Genomic DNA, 27,875 nt, shown 5'->3' on the forward strand with positions numbered 1-27,875 from the left:
CATGTTTTAAATGTAGTTACTGGTCTTTCTCCCAGATGATGTCCATATTACATATGTAAGCCATTTAAGTATCTATAAAGCTACTTCCATCTTGAAAGTTACTTCAATAAAGGGTATGTATTCCTGCAGCATATACTACTTGACAAAATGTGGGTATGGCCTTATGAACCCAACCTCAAATGCCAGTTGAAGAAATGGTGCTATCCATGTTCTCCTTGGTTAAAGAAACTTCTACAGGAACTGAGTAATGTGAAAGTTACTGATTAATTATGCTTGATGATAGTGATATCATCCTCCATTATATTGTTTTCCTGAAGGTTGAATTGTCATTCTGGAGTAATAAGAGCATTTCTAGAACATCATCCATTTGATAATGCAATAAAATGTGCATTTCATTACTGTTATTATTATTATTATTATTATTATTATTACCCCAAGACCTCGTGGAGTCAAAGCCTCATCTGGGAGGTCCTTTTATCACACACACACACACATCTCATCATATCGTGCCTTGAACATATTCAAACAACTTTCAGACACCACACTCTCAGGCAAGGCATTCCAATCATTCACAACTCTGCACGAAAAAAACCTGCCTCTCACTCCCCTACTCACACCCTCTTTATACAGTTTCCAGGGATGACCTCTAGTTCTCCCCCGATCTCCCACTATTTTCTGTAGAACTTCTCCAGTATTGTTCCTATAACAATCCCCTTACCAACTTGTAGGTCTCTATCATATCTCCCCCTCTTCCTCCTGTCCACCAGACTCTGCAAATTACATCTTCTCAATCTTTCCTCATACTCGACATTCCAGAGGTGAGAAACTACTTTAGTCAATCGCCTTTGGACCCTTTCCAACATCTCTTCATCCTTCTGAAAACCAGGTGACCAAATCTGGGCACAATAGTCCATGTGTGGCCTAATCAAAGCCTTATACAACTGAACAAGAATCTCCCTACTTCTACACGTCAGCGTCCTCCGCATCATTCCCAGAAGTCTTTGTGTTGTCTTCACAATTTTGGCGATGTGTCCCCTAAATTTTAGATCCTTATCCACTATCACCCCCAGATCTCTTATTTCCTCTACTTCCAACAATATATTCTCACCAAGCATAAATTCTGCATCCCACCTTTGTTTTCCAAATTTTAAAACCTTACATTTTGCAACATTGAACTCGCATCCCCATTTCCGTGCCAAACCACTCACTTTATTCAAGTCTTCTTGCAAGGCCACAACATCTTCACTACTCTTTATGGTTCATCCCAACTTGCATCATCTGCAAACAACTGAATATCTCCATCCAAATCTTCACCTATATCGCTAATATACAAGTTAAACAGTAATGACCCCAAAACAGACCCCCTTGAGGCACTCCACTATTGACTTTCCTCTTCCTTAATATCACTCCCTCATGTACAACTTGTTGATACCTGTCAGATAGCCAGCCAATCCAATGCAATAATCTAATATCCAACCCCATCTGCTCTAGTTTGACTATCAATTTATCATGAGGTACTCTATCAAAAGCCTTTGCGAAATCTGAGTTATATTACTGTGTATGCTTCTCCTCCAAGGAAGCAGTTACTTTATTGTAATAAGTAAGTAGATTACTAAAGCAAACTGGTGACAAACAAGTAATTACTAAACCAAACTGTTGTCCCACCATTTCTGTTGAAAGACATTGCTTGCTACCATGTATCAAGGCTGATGAAAGAGCTTTTAGCACAGCAGAAGATGAAAACTGTAGAATATTTTCTATATTATTATTATTATTACGTGATACTTCCAAGGAGTCCAAAGACTCGTTGAGGGAGGACACCTACTCTACCACTCTCCGTCTCCACCACTAATCCATCAACTACAGTGAACTGCAACTACTATCATCATCACTGCTTACCACCACTGGTATTTTCTCAAACAATTACGAACATCCATGCCCATGACGGGATTCGAACCCTTATCCTTTTGTTTGGAGAGTGGATATGCTAACAACTCAGCCAACCAGGCTGGCAAAATGTTCCTCTAGTTGGCGACTAGACCTGAACTTAAGTCTTTGGAATACTATATATATATTTATAGTATGACACTTGGTTATACTATAAATTAAAGATACCAAGAAATTATATACTTGGTTTAATCTTTTATCTAAGTGTAAGCAAACAAGTTTGCACCTGAACTATTTTCAGGAGTGGGGCATCTCATATAAAGAAGATGAAAACTGTAGAACATTTTCTATATTATTATTATTATGTGACACTTCCAAGGTGTCCAAAGACATTGAGGGAGGAACATCTACTCTACCACTCTCTGTCTCCACCACTAATCCACCAACTACAGCGAACTGCAACTACCATCATCAGAAGTCATATTTTCATATACAAGTAGCCAAACTTCTGCATTCAAGCTTAGTATCACCTCTGGGTCTGGCTCCCACTGATAAGACCTCAATAAAGGTCAAACCGGTCTGGATCTCATAATGCATTGCATTATACATGTCCGCAAGGAGATGTGCTTTGCATTATTATGGAATACTAAAGCAAGTGATGTGAAGTCATTAGCTTTAATATACGAGTTGCTCCAGTTCTGAAAATAGTTCAGGTGCAAACTTGTTTGCTTACACTTGGATAAAGGATTAAACCAAGTATATAATATCTTGGTATCTTTAATTGAACTTAACTGTGTCTTTGGGCGGTTTAACACTGAGTAGTGTGAGCACCACTTCCACCAAGCTACACAGGCTCCACTATTCTCTAGACATCAGCTAGTGTCAAGTCGATCTTTTTCTAAAGATGGAAGAGTCCCTTCAAAGCAGAATAGTTTTGAATAGGATATAATGTGAGCAGTATTGGTTTCTTTGGACTACTGATTAATCTGCAAATGGTATCCATTGCTTCCCAAAATGTGAAGAAAAGATTGATGTGATGATTATATTTGAAGGCATAATTAAAATGACATTATAAAATGTTATTTTCATTGAAATAAATTTATACTGTGCATCATAAATTGCCACTATTTTTATTCACTGCTCATATTTTATATCTTAATATATTATGTGTAAAGGTATATAAAATTAATTTGTCAGTAAAATATTATAATAATTAAGTTAAGATTCCTTAATTTTACCACTTATTGTGAAACACAATTGATGAGGACTTACCCAGCTGGAATGAGGATAGATTCTTCAAATTTTAATCCTGTCATCTTTTGGGCATTTGGAATTCAAATGGTGGCTCTCAATTATCAAACTGAAGGTACCAGTTTTGACTACTGACTTTTGAAGCAATATTATTATTATTAGGTTTGACAAATATGCTTGCTAACTCAATCATTGGCGAGTGAATTTTGCCAGACTGCAAAGTAGCTGCAGACCTGACAAAATAGAATATTTTGTATTTAATAAAAATACAAAATATATTTTATATTTTTATTAAATACAAAAGATATTTTATATTTAATAAAATACAAAATAACATAAAAATAGCCTTTTAAACAAAATGTTTTTAGCTTTAAAAAACACAGATGGAGCATCACTGATTAGTTTTCGGAACTCCTGTTGATATATTGGAACATACCATTAAAAAAAAAAAAAAAAAAGGAGATCTTGGGTGAATAGTAGGATTTTGCATAATTTATTGAGCCATGATCATTATCATCAGTATACTTAATAAAGTGTTCATAATATTAAGCCTTTAATTCATTTATGGCTTCTACACTCACCACTTGTATATCCACTCTCACCCCTCCAAGCAAAAAATCTTCTCACATACACACTGTACACTTTCCAGAGGTGGCCTCTTGTTTTCCCATCCATATTTCTCTCTCTCTGTTCCCCTCCTTTATACTCTATGAATAACCACTTCTGTATTCCTCGGTAACCTACACGTCTCTATCAAATCGCTCTTCTTTGTCTTATCCATCAGGCTTGTTTATTATTATTATTACCCTAAGACCCCCCCCCCCACATGGAGTCAAAGATTCATCTAGGAGGTCCCTTTGTCATTCACATAGCTCATCATACTTTGCCTTAAACATATTCAAATTCTCTGCAGACACCACACTCTCTAGCAAGGCATTCGAATCATTCAGAACTCTGCATACAAAAAACCTGTTTCTCACTCCCTTGTTCACATCCTCTGTATACAGCTTCCAAGGACAACTTCTTGTTCTCCCTGAGCTCCCACCATTTGCTGTAAAACCTCTCCAACATTTATCCTATAACAGCCCCTACCTACTTGTACGTATATCATATCATCCCTCTTCCTCCTATCTACTAGACTCTGTAAATTGCATCTTCTCAACTTTCCTCATTTTCAACATTCCAAAGATCAGAAACTACCTTTATCAGTTGCCTCTGGATCCTTTCCAACATCTGTTCATCCCTTTGAAAACTAGGTGACCAAATCTGCGCACAGTAGTCCATGTTGGTCTAATCAGAGCCTTATACAATGGAACAAGGATCTCCTTATTTCTACAAGTCAGTGTCCTCTAAATTTTAGATCCTTATCCAACATCACTCCAAGATCTCTTATTTCCTCCACCTCCAACAATGTATCTCCACCAAATGTAAATTCTACATCCCATCTTTGTTTTCCAAATTTTAAAACCTTACATTTTGCGACATTCAACTCTCATCCCCCACTCAATCTATTCAAGTCTTCTTGTAAATCCACAACATCTCCTCTACTTGTTAATTTATTTTTAATGGTATTGATGAGAACACAGCCTGATAAGAAAATAATACTATTTATTAACTTATTTGCTGATATTTCACTGGTATTATATCCAGCATCTCCAGAGTAAAAAAAAAGTTTGTCACAGTGTGCAAAACAACAATCTGGTATAACAATGGTTTAAACAGTTACAATGGACAACAAAGACTAATTAGGCACCATCTATGTTGGAAAAAAGGTCTTAGGATGATTGTCTCCCAAATTTTTGGTAGTCAATAAGTAATTAATACCTGCTTTCTCTGTTTGTTTTTTTTACATAGACAGTGTCCAATTAGTACTTTAAACAGTTGCAACAGACGATACAAAGACTAAACTAGTCCCATTGTTATACCAGATTATTGTTGTTTCATATATATGTGACAAACTGTTTTTGTGCTCTGAAGATGATGGATATATAATACCAGTAAAATATTGTCAAATAAGTTAATAATATTATTTTCTTATCAGTCTGTGTTCTCATCAACACCATTAAAAATAAATTGACATGTATGGCAAACACAAAAGCCTTTCCACACATCTGCTCTACTCCTCATAATTCGTCTCAACTTTGCATCATCTGCAAACAACTGAATATCCATATCCAAAACTTCTCCAAAATCATTAAGATACAGGTTAAACAGCAATGGCCCTAAAACAGACCCCTGAAGCACAGCACTAGTGATTTTCTTCTTCCAGGATATTATTCCCCCATAAACATCTTATTGATAACTATCAGATAGCCAGTCTCCAATCCAATGCATTAGTCTAATATCCAGCCCTATCCACTCTAGTTTGACTATTAACCTATCATGCAGTAATCTATCAAAAAGCCTTTGCAAAATCTAAGTATACTACCAAATATCCATCTCCTTTGTCCAATGAAGTCTTCACCTTATTGTAATAATTAAGTAGAGTACTAAAACATGACCTCCCTTTAGCAAATCCATGCTGTCCATCAAAGATAATACTATTCTTATCAGCCCAATGCTGGATCCTGGTTCTCACCAGCCTCTCCAACACTTTAACCACAACACCTAACACACAGATAGGCCTATTATTTGATGGTTGAGTTCTGTCACCTCCCTTATGAAGTGGCACAATCTTGCCTTCCTTCCACTCCTTTTGGATTTTGACCTGGATCGTGGTCAAGTTCCAAAAACTCGTATTAAAAAAAAACACTGCAAAACTCATATTAAAAAAAAATGTCAAGACAGATGCCAACTCCCTGCACATTTCTTTAAAATATGTGGTGATATATTATAAAGTCCCACATCCTGATTAACATCAAGTTTGTTCAATTCCCCATATGCCTCTTTGCTTGCTTACAGTCAGTCTCTCCTCTTCATCAACTGCTCTCAAACTCTCCATGATGTCACATTCACAAGAATGAATAATCTTTATGAACTGCTCATTAAATATCTCAACTATATCCTCTGCAGCAGTTGTTCTTATACCATTTTCTCCAATCTGCATCATATATCCATAATATACAGGGTGTTCGGGATAAATTTGACAGTTTCGTAAGGAAAAAGAAAATCTTCTTTGTATCTATTAAATTTAATGAATTGACAAAAAAACATTACAGGCAGAGTTAATTACAATACTATCAACAAGATTTACTCAAAATAACCACCATTAGCATCGATCACAGCTTCAATTCTGCTTTGGAACCTCAAACAAGCTGATGCTACAGTCTCCCTGGGAAGGGCCGCAAAAACTGTTTTAATTTTATCCATTAACTGGGCTTTTGTATTACTGGAAGTGCGATTGGTGTCTTTTTCAACTGCGCCCCATACAAAATAATCCATGGGGTTAAGGTCTGGGGAGTTTGGAGGCCAAACATTTGGACTGGTGAAGTCGTAGAAATTTTCAGACAACCATTTTTGACTTTTCCCAGAGGTGTGGCAAGGGGCCGAATCCTGCTGCCATACATACGGCCTACCATTGGCTACCCTTGTTATCCAGGGCTTGACTACAGTTAGCAACTCCACGAACAAAGCCCGAATTCCAATGCCAGGGTTCTTCAACACCTGTTCCTGCAGATTTGCGAGGAATTCTGCTGTACGAACGCAATCAGATCGTCTGCTAGGGATCTTTCTTCTTGCTACATCCTCGTAGTCACCATTGCAAGTCTCTAGTTCATGCCTGATTGTTTTTACTGTATTCAGGGAGCATTGGGCAGCAGTCGTAATATCCTTATTTTGATGGCGGGCACGAATCATCATGATACAAGTTATTCTCTTCCATGATTCAGGTGGGTTCCAGCTATCCATCCTTTCTGACATCTTGTATATGAATGAAGAAGGGTCCAAACTTTTAAATGAAGAGAAGTGTGTGTTAATACATGTAACTTACGGAAAAATATAATTAATTATAAATATGTCAAATTTATCCCGAACACCCTGTATATATATATATATATATTTTTTTTTTTTTGCTGGCTACATATCAAAAGAACTCCTTAGGATTCTTTTTGGCTTTGTTAGCTAACTGCTGCTCATACTTCACTTTTGTTGCCCTTACAACCACGTCACCCTCCTTGCCTGTTCTTTGTAATCCTCATGGAATTGATTATTACCACTCCTCTTATGCTGCTTCCATAATGCCTTTTTCCTCTGTATCACATGCTTAATCTCTTCATTCATCCATTTTATACTTACCTTATTTAACCTTCCGACCCTTGAAATACATTTAGACATGATAAAGAGTTGGCTGGAAAGGAGATCAATGCAGCTTGGGTGATATTCAAGAATAGAAGTTCTTGAATATCACCCAATCTCCATTGATCTCCCTTCAAGCCATCTCTTCATTCCAACTACAACTCAGGAAATACCTAAAAGCTGTTTCCTGAGCTTCTCATAATCACCAGCCTTTTAGTTCCACATATACCCTTTCTTCACCTAGGTCCTCACACTGCAGGCAACCACCCAGATAATCACTTCATGGTCACTCTTACCAACTGTAGGGCAATTTGACACCTCATTTATAACAATATCCTCTGATGAGATGACCAAATTCAAGACCCTCAATCCTTGTGTGCCCTCTGCTGCATACTGTCTGAGGTAGTTGTCCCTCAAAAATTCAAGAAACTTATTTTCTTTACCTTTACTTTGCTATCTCATCATCCCAATCTATATTGCCGTAATTAGAATCGACCATAATAATCACCCTTTTCTTATTTGCTCAGCTAATTTGATTATACATTTCATGGTCACTACCATCCATATTACCAGTTCTATAACAGCCTCCAACTGAGTATTTCATTCTATTCACCTCTATCTCACACCATACTGCTTTGAAACCACTGGCACTATTTCCTCTCGCATCTCTACCTTTTATGGATATAACTCTTTCTCTATCATCAATAGCACTTCCCCTCCCTTTTTACCCTTTCCATCTTCACAAAGCACATCATACCCTTCCATCTCTATTTCTGTCAGAATGTCATCCTCATCCAACCGTGTCTCACTTATTCCAACAATTCTTGGGTGAGCAGACTGAATTAATGCAACCATTTCATTTGCCTTGTTTCTTACACTTCTTACATTCATATAGAAACTTTACTTATGCCTGGATCTACAGCATGTTTCACTTACTAATACCACTTATTAGATGTTACTTCTCCATACTTAACTCGAGCCATTCCATTTCTTTTTTTGCTTATTCATCTTAGAACCTACTTCATATCCAACTATTTTCTCTTGATCCCAGTCATCCCCTTCCCTTTTTATCTACACACTTATTCACATCCTCTTGGAGCATCATCCTTTCTCACACTGCGTTTTGAATTCTTTTCTCATTGTCTGATTAATCTGGACTAAATCTAGAGTCGTCCACATTTCTGGGTGAGGATGATACAATATAGTTGTATTATTCTCACAATGTGTCCACTAAATTTCTCAACCATCAACTGCAATCTCCCATATTCTCTCCACTATATCTCCCAGCTGCCAATAATGCATAAATATATATATATACAGGGTGTTCGGGATAAATTTGACATATTTATAATTAATTATATTTTTCCGTAAGTTACATGTATTAACACACACTTCTCTTCATTTAAAAGTTTGGACCCTTCTTCATTCATATACAAGATGTCAGAAAGGATGGATAGCTGAAACCCACCTGAATCATGGAAGAGAATAACTTGTATCATGATGATTCGTGCCCGCCATCAAAATAAGGATATTACGACTGCTGCCCAATGCTCCCTGAATATAGTAAAAACAATCAGGCATGAACTAGAGACTTGCAATGGTGACTACGAGGATGTAGCAAGAAGAAAGATCCCTAGCAGACGATCTGATTGCGTTCGTACAGCAGAATTCCTCGCAAATCTGCAGGAACAGGTGTTTAAGAACCCTGGCATTGGAATTTGGGCTTTGTTCGTGGAGTTGCTAACTGTAGTCAAGCCCTGGATAACAAGGGTAGCCAATGGTAGGCCGTATGTATGGCAGCAGGATTCGGCCCCTTGCCACACCTCTGGGAAAAGTCAAAAATGGTTGTCTGAAAATTTCTACGACTTCACCAGTCCAAATGTTTGGCCTCCAAACTCCCCAGACCTTTAACCCCATGGATTATTTTGTATGGGGCGCAGTTGAAAAAGACACCAATCGCACTTCCAGTAATACAAAAGCCCAGTTAATGGATAAAATTAAAACAGTTTTTGCGGCCCTTCCCAGGGAGACTGTAGCATCAGCTTGTTCGAGGTTCCGAAGCAGAATTGAAGCTGTGATCGATGCTAATGGTGGTTATTTTGAGTAAATCTTGTTGATAGTATTGTAATTAACTCTGCCTGTAATGTTTTTTTGTCAATTCATTAAATTTAATAGATACAAAGAAGATTTTCTTTTTCCTTACGAAACTGTCAAATTTATCCCGAACACCCTGTATATATACACACACACACACACACACACACATACAGTAAAACCCCTTTTTTACGCTTTCCAGGGCATGGATGGAAAAAAGTGTAAACAGCAGGAAATGTAAAAAACATTAAAAAAAAAGGCTAAAAGGTGACTTACTGCTAGTATGTGACTCTACATACTAGATTACAAAATTTAATAACTGAAAATAAATGAATTTACAATTACTTACATTTATCTATTTAAAAAAAACTTTAATTGTTGATTGTTTTTGCTTTTTCTGCACTCTTATAAGTTCCACTTGCCTCTCCACAATGTATATGGCGTTAAATGTCCCATCGTCTCCTGATGCACTTGCAATATACCGCTCAAAACAAAGATAGCTTCCATTGCTTCTTTACTAGTAGGGATGGTAGATTCTTGATCACAGTCTTCTTCACCAAGGTGGTTGGAAAGGATGTCTTCTACACTTGGTACCATTGATGTGATCACACCAGCATCAACATAGTCTTGAAATGAGAAAGCCCCATCCATCACATACCAGTTGTTGGGCTCTGACATATCTTCTTCTTCCTCCTGTAGTTGTTTCTCCTCTTCCACAAATGTAACTCCTGCCTTCCGGAAACAGTTGGATATGGTTTCAGGAGTAACATGCAATCATGTTTTGGCCGCATAATGCATGGCATCAAGGATTGATATGGTCATTTGTTTTGAGTCCGTACCATTATCATGCATAAACACAGCTTTTTCAACAAGCATTTTTCTATATTTCCATTTAAATGCATGGATGATGCCCAGATCTAATGGCTGAAGCTCACTTGTGCCATTAGGGGGAAAGAACACTAATCTAATGTTTCTGAGCTGCAGAACATTTGTCTAGCAGTAGTAGTATTTTGCGGTGACTTGCCCCCATTTTAGCATCCAGAGCATGCATGGTGAATGTGAAGATGCTGCTGGTCATCCACGCTGTGCTGTTGGCATCATACTTAGTAGGCAGATTTTTCATGTTCTTAAAATACTTTGGCTTTTTAAATTTACCAATTACCAGTGGAGGTAATTTTCTGATCCATCAGCATTGACCATGAGCAAAACAGTTACCCTTCTCCTGCTGAGATTTTCACCATGACACTTCTCTCCTTTAAAACACAATGTTTTACTTGGCAGAATGTTATAAAAGAGTCAAGTTTCATCGACATTGAAAATATTTTTTGGTTCATAGTCCTGAATAATAGTCTTTAGTTCATGTTTCCACTGGTTTGCAGTTCCCCCTGCAACACTATTTACTTTCTCCACACACTTGATTATACACGATGTTGTGATGAGTCTTGAAACGATCAATCCATCCATTCAACGCAGTACAACCATTAATCCTCAACCTCGCAGCAAATTCAAGGGCTTTCACTCAGAGTATAGTACCATTGACTGGAACACCCGACGCTCTTGTAGGAGCAAACCACTCCACCACAAGTTTATCCAATTCATCGTATGCCGATGTCCAGATATATTTTCATTTTTTTTTACATAACGCCAGATTGCTTTGCATTGTTGAGTTCAATGCTTGACCTGTTTTTTACTATCATGTTCAAAGTAGACACAGAGAGTCCAAGATCTTTTGCTAATTGCACACATGTTCCGGCATGCCAATCTACACGTCACAGAATTGCCATCTTTTCTTCTACCGAAATATTTTCTGTCTTTTTTCTCCATGTTACTAACATGGATCATCCATCACTGCAACGTGAAAGCAATTATCACATGCTAAATTACGTAGCAGAAATTCTGCAATATACTACATGCTTCTGAATTGTGACTACAAACACCAACACTGCAAGCTAGTGAAGCGATATTTCACGAACTGTGGTTTATTCACTGATATCTAATATTCATGAGTAACAACTGTTACTTTGTGGAAGTGTGCATGTGATTTCACAATTTGTGTATGATCCTTGTTCACGATTTCAATACAACACTGTGAATGTGAAATCATATCACAACACATTATTGGATGCCACAAGCTACTGACAGTTTAAAATTACTGATATGAAAACTTTATGGTATCAATTCGTACTGTGATTGAAAAATCACGGTATCGCTCATCACTACATCACTGCTGCAAGTCACCGTGATGGCCGAGAACTTTTCAGACCACCCTTGTATAATGTTAAAAGCAGGAGGTTAGCTTCATACATAACCATTATTTCAAAGAAATGGCAGTGTGAAACTACTATTAGAAAAAAAAAAAAAAAAAAAAAATTAACGCTTCCGTCCTCAGGGATAATAACAGGATAACTTCCCAAAAACTCAAAGTTTTAGGCAGTCATACCTATTTAATTTGTTGATGAATATGAGCTTTCTTATTATAATCTTTCTAACAAAAAACAAAAAAAAAGCTCTGATGTAACACTTCAGCATTTTTTTCCATTGAACCCTGTGTATGGTAGAAATGGTATGACTGGCGAGACCTAAACTGCAATGGGTTCACCTGTCTCTTCTACCCTAGCAAAGTTCTATATGGAATACTTAGAACAGCATATACTTACCACCATCTCTGCCAACCTTCTGTATGACTAAAGTCTTGATGGCATTTCTTCTTAGTTTGAGCTAGAAAAAACAATGAACAAACTGTGTGTGTTGTGCCTCCAATACTTCAATACAGACAGCCTGTTCATTGTTTTTTGGTCTGCCAACCAGTCTTTTCATATTTGATTTCTAATCTCATGTTACTTGAACTATTTTTTTGGGGGTCCATTCTATGAACATGTTGATTCCATTCCGATCTTCTCTTTTTTTTTTATTGATTCATTTATGGGTTATTATGGGCAGGGAAACTAATATTGAAAAGGTTGAGTGTAAGAGAGAGAAACTTTAGCACTGATTGTGTATTTATTGATCCTTATAGGCAGAAGAGAGGGGAAAAAAATCGGCATAGGACTACGGTAGTTAGTGACTTATATATCAGTTCTAAAGCCGGTACAAGATCTAGAGGGAATCTGCAATTTTTGTATACCAATGCTAGAAGCATTAGAAATAAGAGAGAAGAATTTTTGGCATTAGTCAGTGAAATCTCACCAAAAGTTGTAGGCATTAGTGAAACTTGGCTGTCAGCAGAAGATGTGGTCACTGGAATTGAATGTGATGGGTACAGTATTTTCAGGGAGGATAGAGAAGATAGAACAGGAGGAGGAGTACTGTTGATGATAGCTGATGTGTTGCAGCCAAAGAAAGTAGTATATCATGATGATAGACATGTGAATGAGAGTTCATTTGAGGCAGTCTGGTGCGAAATAGTGACCAATGCAACCAAATATACAGTTGGATGCTGCTATAGGCCAGGGAGTACAGGGGGAGATATTGAATTCATGCATCAGCAACTTAGTGCAATGAGTGAAGGCTTAGTGATTATTATGGGGGATTTTAATTATGGTGATATCAATTGGAAGGAGGAAATATCACGTAGCAAAAAGGAAATGGAGTTCATACATCTGCTACGAGATAATTACTTGAAACAGCACGTAACTGAAGGGACACGTGGTGTGAGAGTGTTGGACCTGGTTATTGGTTCAGAGGTTATATGCTTAAGTAAGGTGACCTCGTTACCTCCAGTTGGTGAAAGCGATCATGTGGTATTGACTTGGGAGGTTGCAAAATCTGTGGATTTTTCTATTAAGAAGGGGTATGTACGAAACTACAGGTTAGGCAATTATAACAAGCTTCGGAGTGAGCTTGCAGCCATCCCATGGCAGAACATATTGCAAGGGAAAGATGTTAGCAGTGCTTGGGATAAAATCAGCGGGTATCTGAGGAAAGCAATATCAGATTGTGTCCCCATGGTCAGGAGGTCAAACAAGGCAGGCATTAGATGGATGAGCAGTAGTATCAAGCTTGAACTACATAAAAAGAAAATGTTATGGAGAATTTACAAGGAGAAGGGCGATCAGGACACCCATGAGCAGTACAAGGCTCAAGCTAGGAAGGTTACCAGCATAGTAAGAAAAGCTAAATCAGATTATGAGAAGACCTTAGCCAAAGAGATCAAGGGTAATCCTAAAGAGTTCTTCCGCTATGTGGCAAGTAAGAGGAAGAATGACTTCGGAAGGATAACCTTAGTGGGTGCTGATGGTATTGAGGTGACAAAATCAGATGTAATAGTCGAGTTACTGAGTGATCACTTCTCAAAAGTCTATCACCCAAGTGAGGATATCTCTATACCTATAGCAATACCTAATGTGAGAATTGAAGCTAAAGAATCAGAGGTATTAAATATATTGCGAAACTTAAATGCAAACACTGTGGTAGGCTTAGATGGAATATCAGCTCGGGTGTTGCGTGAATGTGCAAATGAATTGTCAACCCCTCTTACCTGGATATTTAATTTAAGTTTGAACTCTGGTATGGTCCCTAGGGAGTGGAAGTTAGGCAAAGTGGTTCCTTTGCATAAGGGTGGCTCTAAAACTGCAGTATTGAATTACAGACCAATCACCATCTCAGGAGTAGTGGTAAAAGTATTGGAAAAGTTGGTTAAAGACAAAATTCAAGAATGGGTGGATCAGGATATGATACTCTATAGAGGCCAACATGGTTTTGTTAAAGGTAGATCCTGCCTTAGCAATCTATTAACTATCCATAATAGAATAACATCAGAGTTGGACAAAGGAACTGGCTACACAGTGGTACTTCTGGATTTTGCTAAGGCTTTTGACAGGATACCCCATAGAACACTGTTACGCAAATTGGAGCAGATGGGAATGGATATTAAATTGGTGATATGGATAGGAGAATGGCTCAGGGAGAGATACCATAAGGTGGTGTATGGAGGAGCCGAGTCCAGAATGAGGCAGGTGACCAGTGGTGTGCCTCAGGGCTCTGTGCTTGGGCCAATGTTGTTTAATTTGTATATAAATGATATAGGAAACGGCTTAAAGGGAGATATTCAGTTGTTTGCTGATGATGCAAAGTTGTGTAGTGCAATAAAAAATCAAGCTGATGTTGAAAGTTTGCAGGAGGATTTAAATAAGCTGGTAAAATGGGCAAAAGAAAATGGATGTCAGTTCAATGTGGAAAAGTGTAAAGTCTTGCATTTTGGGATTAAAAGATTACCAGCTGTGTACTACATCGATGGAAAGGTACTCCAAGAGATTGATGAGGCTAGGGACTTAGGGGTATTGGTAGATAAGGAGATGAAGTTCAGAGGACACATTGCTAAGGTGTCCAAGATTGCACATAGGATTACTTGGTTGTTGAGGAACACACTGACATCCAGAGATAAAGAGGTTATTATTCCCCTTTATAAAGCATTGATACTTCCACATTTGGATTACTGTGCTCAGGTCTGGTCACCTGGATTCCTTGGAGATGAGGAGGCTGTGGAGAGGGTTCAGAGAAGAGTGACCAAGTTGGTGAGTGATATAAAAAATGCTCCCTACATTGATAGATTGAGAGCTTGTGGATTGCAGAGATTGGTTGATAGGCGAAGAAGAGGGGATATGATAGAAACATTCAAATTACTAAAAGGTTTTTATAGGATTGATGCAGGGGAAATGTTTCAGCTGTGTGATAGTGATGGAAGAACAAGAGGTCATCTCTGGAAATTAAAGAAGAGTGTGGTTAACAAAGGTGTCAGAACAAGGTTTTTTGCCTGGAGGGTGGTGAATGAGTGGAATTCATTGCCTGACTTTGTTGTGAGCTCTTCATCTGTAAATGAATTCAAGAAGAGATATGACAGATATTGTTTTGCTAGCTTGGGTCTCCCGCGATGAGTCTACTGACTCCATGGAGATACCCGTAATAATAATAATAATAATAATAATAATAATAACTGATAATAATAAATGTTTTCATTTTTTTGCATGTTGTATTTATCTGCTGTATTTGAATGTTTCTCTATTCTTATTTCATATGCATATACCATTATATGGTCAGACTACTGAGTTCTATATTCCTATTTTTTTATTTATTTTTATTTTTTTGTTAGATCTTTATTTTTCCATATTGTTGAATTTAAGCAAAGATATTTTATTAAACTTTAAGGATCATTCTTTTACTTGGTTCTGTGTTATATGTTCGCAATTATTTCTATGTATTTAAACTTCATTACTTGCGCTAATGTTTTTCCACTTAGTTCTAATTTACATCTAATCAGTTCTTATTGTATGTTAACACTGCTGTATATCTGTTGGAATTGGAATAATTGCTTTTAGAAATCATCTAAATTTCTATATCTGCATATGCAATCAAATTAAAATTTTCTTTTTTGATTTTTATTCTATTTAATCTCTAATCACAGACAAAATAACAACAGAATTTTTTAAATTCTGTTGTTATTTTTTCATGTCCATGATTATGTTAAATAAACATGGACTTAAAGAATCACTTGTTATACTTTTTCTAATAGACTTTCTGTGTATGTGTTCTGAATAAAATTGTACTAAAATAAAATTAGCTGAATTGGAAAATCCGATACAATCCAGGGTAATCTGATATTATTTTTTATATGTAGCAAGTAAAAAGAAAATGACCATAAAAAAAAATAAGATTAGCGAATGTGGAATATACAAAAGTGTGTGCTGCTTGAAAAATAGCTCACAGATGTGAGCCCTGCAGCTAAGTAAGGTATACACATCCCTGGAAAATCAGTTGCACTTTATTATTATTATTATTATTCAGGCCTCCATGGAGTCAAAAGACTCATCGTGGGAGGTCCTTTCTAAGAAATACAAGTATCGAGACTCGTCAAGGGAGGTCCCTCTTAGAAAACACAAAATCCATCATACCACTCCTTAAACATATTGACCATTCTCGCTCTCACCACTCTATCAGGCAATGCATTCCATGGTTCAACCACCTTCCATGCAAAGAAACCACTCCTCACCTTCTTTCTCACAGTTTCCTTTCGTAACTTCCAGGGATGGCCCCTTGTCATGACTCCTTCCTGCTGTTCAACCAAGCGAAAGAACTCCCCAGTATCAACCCTGTAACCATCTCTCAACAGTTTAAAAGTCTCAATCATATCAACTCTCTTTCTTCTATCTGCCAAACTCTGCAGTCCACACTCCCTCAGCCGATCCTCATAACTAACATCGTACAGTCCTGAAACGATCTTTGTTATCCGCCTCTGTACCCTTTCCACAGTTAATTTATCCCCTTCAAATCCTGGAGACCAGATCTGAGAACATTAGTCTAAGTGCGGTCTGATCAGAGTCTTATACAACAAAATGATAACCCTTTTATCTCTGCAGGTCAATGTCCTTCTCATTATTGCAGCAATCTTCTGTGTTACCGTCACTACCTTTGCAATATACCCCCTAAATTTCAGGTTTCTATCAATCATCAACCCCAGATCTCTTGTCTCTCCTACTTCCTCCAGTATAACCACTCCCATAGTGTATGCAGCATCCTATCGATATTTCCCAAGCCTCAAGACCTTACATTTTGCTGCATTAAACTGACACCCCATTCATTTGCCCATCTGTCTAGCTTATTCAAATCATCTTGCAGGGCTACCACATCTGCACTATTAGTAATAACCCTTCCCAGCTTTGCATCATCTGCAAACAACTGAATATCCCCTTGCAATCCACAGACAATGTCATTGATATAAAGGTTAAACAATATAGGTCCCAGCACTGAGCCCTGTGGAACCCCGCTTGTAACCTTCTGCTTCTTTGATATTGCTCCACCATACACAACTTTCTGATATCTATCGGACAGCCAATCCTGAATCCAGTTGACCAATCTGAAATCCAGACCTCATGTGCTGCAACTTGAATATCAGCTTATCATGTGGTACCCTGTCAAATGCCTTTGCTAAGTCAAGGAAAATGGCGGTATATGCCCTTCCCTCATCTAATGCTCTTGTAACTTTATTATAAAAGGCTAGCATATTGCTAAAACAAGAGTGCCCCTTCACAAATCCATGTTGACTCTCACAGATAACATTACTCTCATCTGCCCAATGCTGTATATACAGTCTCTCACTACTTTCTCCAAGATCTTACTAACTACTGATGACACACAAACTGGCCTATAATTAGACACTTCCAGTCTGCTATCGCCCTTATGCAATGGCAATATTTTACCTTCCTTCCTTCCATGGGCACCTTTATATGCTTTAAATACCATCCAGTTATATGCTGAGGTGGGAATAGATGAAAAGATAGCGGTGGATGAGTTGGAGGTATTGAGCACCGATAGCACTGTTGAAAGTTAGAAATTTGAATAATTAAGTCAGTGTGTTGGATGATTGTACTTTTAAAGAGAACAGTAGCATGCAGGAATAAGGACATTATTCTTTCACTTTACAAGGTTTTGATAGTATCACATCTTGATTGCCGTGCTCGGGAAATGTCACCTATGTAACCAAGATGATGTCTGTATCTGTCCTATGGAAGAATATACATATAAAGACAGATTGAGGGATTGTAATCTTCACAGTTTGAGTAATAGATGGAAGGGAATGGATATTATAGAAACAAACATGTTGGTAAGAATCTTACAGTACAGACTCTTACTGTAAGATTCCTTGCTATTCTACTGTCACATCAGTTGCATAATAATAATTTTGTTTCTTTATTTTATTGTCAGATTCTGCTCTTCATGTTAACACAGCAATGTTTGAACAAAATGGAAAATGTGGGTATGTTTTGAAGCCAAAAGTGATGTGGGATAAATCACACATGATGTATGGACGTTTTAATCCTTGGGACAAAGCATTTGATGGATTACATTCCGTCAATGTAACTTTAACTGTAAGTATTTTTAATAATAGTAATAAATATAATTTACATGTTAACAGTTTCTAAAATTTTATTATCTGGTTTGGGGAATTATATATTTATGGACCAGTTCAATGATTGGCCTTGTATATATCAATATTCTGCATAAAGATGACAATACAGAATAATATCTTAAAATATATATATATATATATATTATTATTATTATTATTATGAGGTGCATTCAGAAAGTAAGGTCCAGTCAAAAATTAAAAAAAAAAAAAAATGATAGAGAAGAAAAAAAGTTTTATTATACACTAAAATGCCTACATATATACTGTACTTTTCCACATAGTCTTCATTGACTTCCAGGCATTTTTGGTATCGTGGCACCAACTTTCTTCATGCTCATATCAAAAGTCTGCCACCAGTGAGCTCAACCGCTGAGTCGTTATTCTTCGGTGCTTCATCTTCTTCAAAGCACTGAGATGGAAACCACTGCTTCATATGTGGGAACAAGAGGTAGTCACCTGGCATGAGGTCAGGCCTGTAGGATGGGTGGTTGAAAAATTCCTACCCAAACTTCTGAATTTGCTCGACAGTTTGAGCTGCAGTGTGAACTCATTCATTGCCATGCAAAAAGCATTACAATGCATGAGGAATGCTGCCATCGGACAGCATTCCTTGTCTTTTATTCTAAATCACTCATCTGAATTTCTTCGACATTTCATAATATGCATCAGCATTGATTGTGGTTCTTTGCTGAAGAAAATCAATGAGCAAGATCGCTTTTTGGTCAAAGAAGACTGTGACCATCATTTTTTGAAAGACGGTACCTGTTTGAACTTTTTTTTGCTTTTGGAGATGATGGATGGTGCCATTGCATTGATTGTTGTTTCTCGACATTTGTGTACAAAATTCATGTTTCATTACTAGTCACTATGTGAGAAAAAGTTCATCTCCTTCAATTTCATAATACTCCAAAAATGTTTGAACTGATTCTGCTTGTTTGCTGTTCATGCACATCGATCAGAATTGTGACCCATCTAGCATGCAATTTCTTATACCCCAGCTTTTTTATCACGGTTTCATGAATGACTGAGTGTGAAACTTCCAGGAATTCAAAAGAAAGGTCTATAATTGTGAAACAATGATTCTCATAAATTTTCGCATTCACTCTTTCCACCAAATCATCTGTCACCACACTTGGCTGACCAGTGCACTCTTCATTATGAACATTATTGCACTCTTGTTTAAACAAACAATGCCATTGCCTAACCTTACTGTCATTCATTACATTAGGCCCATAAACCTTACACAGTCGTCAGTGAATTTCTACAGCACTATTATTTTCTGCCAACAAAAACCGTAACACACCACAAACCTTGCAACTGGCAGGATGTTTAATCACAGCACTCATTATGAATTCTTCTTTGAAGACAACAAATAATAATATGATGAAAGTAAAATAGCCAACAGCTAACAAGTCACTCTATGCTACCATGCATGCATGATCCCTATCCCATATCTTATTCGGCAGTAAATTCTAAGCGGCCCTTACTTTCTTAATGTGCCTTGTATTACTCTATTTTTATGACAATCTCAAATTAGCTTAACAATTTTAGATTTTAGTATTTTTATATACCACAATCAAGAAAGCCAAATGCATTTGGCTTTTTTGGGTCTGGCTATGTTTGAGTGAGACTGTGGCAGTAAAGTAGCATGAGAATGTGGATGAGATGATAGTGATGGTTGGTATGAATGATTTGAAAAGTAGTGTGAATCACATGGTGAAGAGATCTGAGGTTAATCTTAGGAATCGTACAACAAAAAAAGTATCAAAAGGAAGACAGTGAGCATACTGTCCATATATAATAATGCAGACTGTCTAGATATAATAATGGAGAGAGCTTACTTGTGGCTTAATGAGAATGTTCTTGGTATTAAAATGCATAATGATAATTGTAATGTTGTTCCATGTCATAAGAGTCGAATAGGGAAAAGGAAAGCTGGGAGAAATGTTATTACTTATCAGGAAAGATTTAGCCTGTGAGATTAATCATGCATTGAATTCCTGTTCATTATTGCTAAGACTGTGTGGTGCTTAATATGCATAGTTGAAGTACTTGTGGAAAGTTGTGACCTCCATAATGTTTTTGCATTATGGTATACTCAGGCAATAGATGTGAAGTCAATAGCCTCTATATACAAGTAAACCAATTGTGAAGATATATATCACACTTATGCTTTGTGTATAGGATCATCTCTTTATTTTTGTTCTCTCTTATGGACATTCTGACAAAAATATCTCTAGCACTAGGTAGGTTATCTATGCCTTGTTATTTAATTTTAGTATGCATAATATGTCTTTTCATTCATGTACATCCTATCTGCATAAAAGGCTGTGAACCTGAAATATATACGAGTACTATGTGTATGCTAACAATTGAATAATACAGGCACCCTACTCCAGGGGCTAAACATAGAACTTTTTCAAACCACTTTAGATCTCCAGTACATGTGTGTGCACAAACATATTCACAAATATTTGTGAATGCTTTTACTGGGTTGATGAAATTCTTCTACTACCTAAAGGCATTCACAAACATCTGTGCATGCAGAGGGTTTCAAACCCTCTGCATTTTGCTTGTTGATTGGAGAGGAGATACACCATCCACTTGCCAACCATGTTAGCAAATAAATAACAAATATCACCTGCTCATAGATTATATTAATTTATAATTTGTAATATAAAGAATCAGTTATTAATTGTATTAGAAATTTTTAATCTGATAAGAAATAAGTTTGAAACTATACAATAAAAATATTATAAAGTGTCCTGTTCAGATAAAAGCACTGCTTTTAAACATTATAAATAGCTCACAATATATGAAATTCAATTATTCAAAATTATTGTTAAAAAGTTTTGCATTTTTTAAGGAATTGTTTATCAGAGTAGCATAAAACATTAAAAGTTTCCAGATTTATAATAATCATACAGTGAATTCATAATTTTCAGGTGATTTCTGGACAATATCTGTGCCCTAATACTCATACCGGGAGTCCTCAAGTAGAAGTAGAAATGATTGGCATTCCAGTTGACTGCAGCAGACAGAAAACAAAACTGATACAAAGAAATTCACTCAATCCCATATGGAATGACTCTTTCTGTTTTAAGGTATTTCTATATTGCTATAATGTTCATGTTGGATTATTTTTGTAACCAAAATTAAAAAAAAAAAATCAAGTTGAAGGAAACATGCATTCATTTATTCATAATGTAGGATTGTCTAAGTTATATCTACTGATAAAAACAGTTTAATAAAAGAAATTTAACACTGAAACTTTAATTGGATGTTGCTTGCACTTTCTTAGAATAAAATATCTATATGCAAAGACTTGCCTGACAGCAAGGATATTAGATAATGGATTTAACAAATTTTGCAATTTATTGAGAAAGGGGAAAAATAAGTTAAAATAACAACATGAAGTAAAAATTGTAGCTAAACTGTGAGAGTACTAGGACAAGGAATAAACAATTAATATTATAGTATCAGGAAATGCCAAAGTTATGTTTCTGAAAAGAAAGTGATGCATTTAGCTAAGGACAATTTACCAAAATTTTGATGTAGCACAGTCATTTTGGTTAAGCTGACATGGATACTGATTATCGCTCATGTTGGCATTTTATGAGTAAACACACATCTATAGTTAATAATTACTAATTAAATTTATTTAGTTCATAACTTACTGTACCAATTTTTTTTTTTTTTAAGAGGGACCTATGACATAGAATACAAGTAACTAACATTCCACCGAATGTTCATTACTTGTATTCTATTCCTATCTGTTTGTAACACTGAAGAATGCTATTAGTTTTAGTACGAAATATCTACCTTATTTATTCATTAAAGTTATTACTGTGGACCTACGTGTTGTTTTTAATAATTACTGTACCAATATTTTGCCTTGACACTTAATTGATGCTGACCCTATCCAAACACAAAAAAAGACACTCCAAAAATGATATTGGTATTGTACTAGAGGGTGAAATTATAATTGAACATGTTACAGGTAGCAGCAAAAAAAAAAAAAAAAAAGTTTTTGTTATAATTTATAAGAGATTTACTTTAAATTTATGGGAAATCTAAGTTAGATATAATGTATAGCCTGTAGTTTAGTATAGCTTGTTAGTATTCTTAGTAAAGTGTTTGAATAATGGCATCAGCTGCAATTCAGTTTGCCAATAGCTAATCAAGAGTGGAGGATTTGGAGGGCAGTAGTACTAATAGTTTTAAGAGCATGTGGTGTGAGGCAGAGGTGGGCAGGGCAGAATATTTAATGGGACATTGCTATAAGCCAGGAAGCATAGAACCTGAAGAGCAGATGTTTAAGCAGTTGAGCTGCTTAGCAGGTGCACAAAAATATGATTATGATGGGAGATTTTAATTACTGCAGTATAAATTGGGAAGAGAAAACTGTATGTAGTAGTAGGGAAATAGAATTTTTGGAATTCTTGAGGGACAAATGTCTTAAGGCAACATGTAGTAGAAGGAACATGAGATTCAAGAGTTTGGATTTGGTCATAGCATCAGAAGATGTGATTATAACTGAGATGGCACCTCTGCTCCCAGTTGGGGGGGGAGTGACCATATGGTTTGACTTGGAAGATGAATAGATATGCAGGCGTATCAAAGAGAAAGGAACGTATGTGGATAAGGAAGGTGATTATTATAATCTTAGAAACTGGGACAGTTCTGTGGATGGCAGAACTGGAAAGGCAAGATATCATCAATGATTGGCAAATGGTGAAAGAATATTTATTAGAAGCAATGGCGAGTTTTATACTGCCAGTGAAAAAGAGAACACAATTTGGTGTAAAGCAGACAACAAACAATAACAAATGGGAACTGCAGGTAAAAAGGAAGTTATGGAAGAGATATAAGGAGAGGAAACTAGAATATGAGAAGGGATTGGCCCTGAGATCCAAAGAAAACCTTATGGAATTCTTTCGTTACATGGCCAGTAGGAGGAGGAGGAGAATGAATTATTTTGGAAGAATGCCAGTAGGACAAGAAATGATTGTGGAAGAGTGACATTGTGGGTTAAAAATGGGAGTAGAGTGACTGATGCAAAGGATATAGTGGAGTTGTTTAGGGAACACTTTATTGGGTATTTCGACCTGGAGAAGTAGGTTTTAAAACTTCAGGGATAGGGTAGGTTCTAGATAGGTTCGAGAACTGTAAGAAGAGAGAGATTGTTTCAGATACTTGAGTACTTTGTCAATAAAGCAATGGGACTGGGCGGAATTTTGCCACAAATTTTGAGGGAATATGCTAAAGAACTGATAGCTCCGATGACCTGGCTTTCCAAAGAGAGTTTAGCCACAGGAAATGCACCCGAGGAGTGGAAGGAGGGGAAATAGTGCCATTTCATAAGAGTGGTAGTAGAATGGAAGTGTCAAACTGTAGACCAGTTTTTATTTCATCAGTAGTTGCTAAGATTTTGAAGAAATTAGTAAGAGATTGTATACAGCACTGGGCAGATGAGGATAATGTTGTTTGTTAAAGGGTGGTCTTGTTTTAGTAATCGGATTGCCTTTTATAACAAAGTGACAAGAGCAGTTGATGAGGGAAAAGGTATATTCTGCCATTTTTTTGGATTTTGCAAAGGCATTTAACAGAGTACCACATGATAAGCAGATATGTTGCAGCACATGGGTTTAGATGTCAGGTTAGTGAACCGGATTGGAGATGGGCTGTGTAATATCAGATAACTGTGTATGAGGGAGGGATATCAAGGTAGCAAGAAAGTTATAAGTGGAGTTCCACAGGACTCAGCAGTGAGATCTGTATTGTTTAACCTTTATATCCATGACATTGTCAATGAATTTCAGGGGATATTCAGTTGTTTGTTGATGATGTGAACCTGGGGAGGTTATTAATAATAGTGCAGATGTAGCCCTGCAAGAGGATTTGAATAAACTGGACAGATGGGCAAATGTATGGGGGATATCAGTTTAATTCAGCTAAATATAAAGTCTTGAAGTTTGGTATACATTGATGGGAGGTTGCATAATCTGCTGGAGGAAGTGGGGGGAGACAAGGGAGCAGGGGGAGGTGATGATTGATAGAAACTTGAAATTCAAGGAACATATTACAAAGGCAGTGAAGGTAACCCAGGGGATTGCTGGAATATTGAGAAGGACTGTGACCTACAGAGATAAGAGTTGTCATTCCATTGTATAAAGCCCTGATCAGACCACACCTGAATATTGTGTCAAATTTGGTCCCCAGGATTTGAAGGGGATAAATTAACCATGGAAAGGGTGCAGAGGCAGATAACAAAGACAGTATCAGGACTGCACAATGTTAGTTATAAAGATAAACTGAGGGAATGTATGAACTGCAGAGTTTGACAGGTAGAATAAGGAGAGGTGATGTGATTGAGACTTTTCAACTGTTCAGAAGTAGTTACTTTGTTGACACTGGGGGAGTTCTTTCATTTGGTGGAACAGGGTGAAGGAGCAAGGACAAGAGATCATCCCTGGAAGTTATAAAAGGAAATTGTGAACAAGAGGGTAAGGAGTGGTTTCCTTTTGATGGAGGGTGGTTGAATCATGGAATGTGTTGCCTGATAGAGTGTTGAGGTCACGAACAGTGAATGAGTTCAAGGAGTGGCATGATAGACTGTGCATTTTCTATTGTGGGCTTCCCACAGTGAGTCCTGTGGCTCCATGTAGGTCCTGAATCATAATAATAATAATAATAAAAATGATTAGACAAATATATCCTGCCCTCCTGAAACAATTAAAAAACATACAGTATTATACCAGGCCTCCCCAAATTTATGAATTTTTACCAAAAACCCACAAAGTGAACACAACACATCCTTCAGATACAGTAGATGGCATTGGTTCTCCTGCTTATAAACTGTCTAGACACTTAGCCAAAGAGACACTTTGGAATAGTACACTATGCCATGAACAAGGATTACTGGATCCATTGGAACAAAACCTCCCTTTTATACAGAAGCAAATATAAATCTGAGAGACTATTTCCAGAATTTTCCCCAGCAAATTCAGCTACCTCATTTTACCAAATATCTGAGAAATAATTATTGTTGAGACTGTTTCACTACTGCCTAGTATGTGGTGGTGGTTCTCTAGCAAAGTTCTATCACACTTAGACAAAGAATTTATATTCTTTTTAATTTAAATGCTAACTAGTTATGTAATCTGTGAATATTGCTGTAATATGCATATAGTGTACATACAGTATGTATGTAAAGTGCAGTATAATATAAATAATAATAACTGAAATGTCAATAATTAATGTTTAAGATCTGCTTTGCATTATTCTTAGGTAACATTTTGTGATCTAGCTTTCTTGAGATTTTCTGTGACTGATGTTGGAACCAATCACGTGACTGCTCAACGAGTTATACCATTAAAATGTTTAAAACAAGGTAAGAGATTTCTTATAAAATCATAACCATTACTTTTCTGATATGGAGTTATTCAAACATTCCATAATTAAAATTGAGGTCAACCAGTATGGGCTACTCATAAGAAAAAGTGTTATTGTAATTAGAAAACAAAGGAAGGGTGGTATTTTTGTCCTCAGAAATCTCAGGAAGTTATTATTATTATTACCCCAAGACCTCATGGAGTCAAAGATTCATTTGGGAGGTCCTTTTATCACAATCACACACATCTCATCATACCGAGCCTTAAACACACTCAAACTCCTTGCAGACACCACACTCTCAGGCAAGGCATTCCAATCATTCACAACTCTGCACAAAAAAAACCTGCCTCTCACTCCCATACTCACACCCTCTTTATACAGTTTCCAGGGATGACCTCTGGTTCTCCCCTGATCTCCCACTATTCTCTGTAGAACTTCTCCACCATTGATCTTATAACAACCCCTTACCAACTTGTAGGTCTCTATCATATCTCCCCTCTTCCTTCTCAGGTGAAAATGTTATTCGCTAGAAAACTGAAATGAATTGCATTGACACCAATATATAAAAAGTAAATATAGTGTAAGATAAATTTCACAAAATATAATTTTATTATGCATCTATGTATTAGTCCACGTGGTTAGCCAAGTGGCTGGTTGCTTCACAACCATATGCCTGGGAAAGGAGTGTCCTGGGTTTGATTCCCGTCACTGACGTGAGGAGTGTAGGATGTTTCTCAGACATAGCCAAGTTAGCTGGTCTTGGGCAAGGACTGCAGGGTTTTTCTTCCCAGTTTATGTGGGGTTTTTCCTCTTGTAATCAAACAGCAAACCGACCCTGAGAAGATAATGCTTCTACAGACATAGGATATGCCAGGAGGCATAGGGCCAACCACCTTATCCTCGTATAACGGTTGCGGATATAATTTTGTAAATATTAATATTCCATTAACAGAATCTGTAGTATCAAAGTAAGAAAGAATATTTATACCATTTTAAGACGAAACAGAAATTAGAAAACTCGCCAATCAATAAAATATTACTTTCACTGTATAAGAATAAAAAATATTATGAAAATCTAAATAAACAATACATAGATCTATCCCTCTTTTACCTTTACCTTTATGGTGTTGAAGATTTCTGTTCCTTATAACTGCAACCGCTATATGAGGATAAGGTGGTTGGCCTATGCCTCCCAGTGTATCCTATGTCCGTAGAAGCGTTATGTTCTCAAGGCTGGTTTGCCTGCTTGCGGGAGGAAAAATCCCATATAAACTGGGGAGAAAAACCCTGCAGTTCTCGTCCATGACTGGCTAATCTGGCTATGTCTGAGAAAGATCCTAAGCTCCTCATGTCAGTGACGGAAATTGAACCCAGGACACTCCTTTCCCAGGCATATGGTTGTGAAGCAACCAGCCACTCGGCTAACCACGCAGACTAATACATAGATATATAATAAAATTATATTTTGTGATATTTATCTTGCACTGCATTTACTTTTCATATATCAGTATCAATGCAATATCATTTCAATTTTCTAGCGAATAACATTTTCAGCGATCAAAAGTTCGTGCGATGAATTTTTCTGTGATGAATTTTCCCTGCGATGAATTGTCTGGACACAGTAAGGTGACACATACACCAATGGTTTGAAAGGAGAGTAATTACTACAGAGAATGAATTTGAGCAAGTAAGAAGTAATGTTGAAGGGTACAGTAGGAGAGATTAAAGGAGTTCTTATGAATGGAGAAGAGGTGAGTAGCATGAGTGAAAAGAATAAGAGGAGTGCAAGATAGACAGTGAAACGGGGGTCAGGGCAGACAGAGTGAGAAGGGTGAATGCTCAAAGAGAAAGTGAATGTGTGAGTACATGTGTAACAAGAAAGAAATGGGACAGCCTGGAATGTGGGGAGACTATTTGGATCTGGAGAGAATACTGGTATGGATAATGAGAGGAATGACTGGGGGAAGGCATGGAAAAGTCACAGTTGAGAACTTCTGTTATAAATCGAGCAATGAACTGTTATGTTTGTATATGAATGCTGGAATTATCAGAAATAAGGGGAATGAAATTGTTGCATTGATTGAATTTGTTTACCCAAAAATGATTGGAATAA

The 27,875-nt window shown here is 36.9% G+C and overlaps 1 protein-coding gene across 1 annotated transcript in view; it reads left to right on the forward strand.

Moving 5' to 3' along the window:
* LOC150106422 (uncharacterized) overlaps positions 1-27,875 on the forward strand; it is a 766,385-nt gene that overhangs the window by 561,329 nt on the left and 177,181 nt on the right. The window contains exons 38-41 of the mRNA XM_090392993.1: positions 3,128-3,253; positions 18,163-18,326; positions 21,313-21,471; positions 25,658-25,760. Coding sequence (XP_090249119.1) covers positions 3,128-3,253; positions 18,163-18,326; positions 21,313-21,471; positions 25,658-25,760 — 552 coding nt within the window. The remainder of the gene's footprint in view (positions 1-3,127; positions 3,254-18,162; positions 18,327-21,312; positions 21,472-25,657; positions 25,761-27,875) is intronic.

Source organism: Typopeltis vanoorti, chromosome 5, assembly GCF_054136105.1.
Source record: "Typopeltis vanoorti isolate ZY-2024b chromosome 5, IOZ_Tvanoo_1.0, whole genome shotgun sequence".
NCBI classification, from domain to species: Eukaryota; Metazoa; Arthropoda; class Arachnida; order Uropygi; family Thelyphonidae; genus Typopeltis; species Typopeltis vanoorti.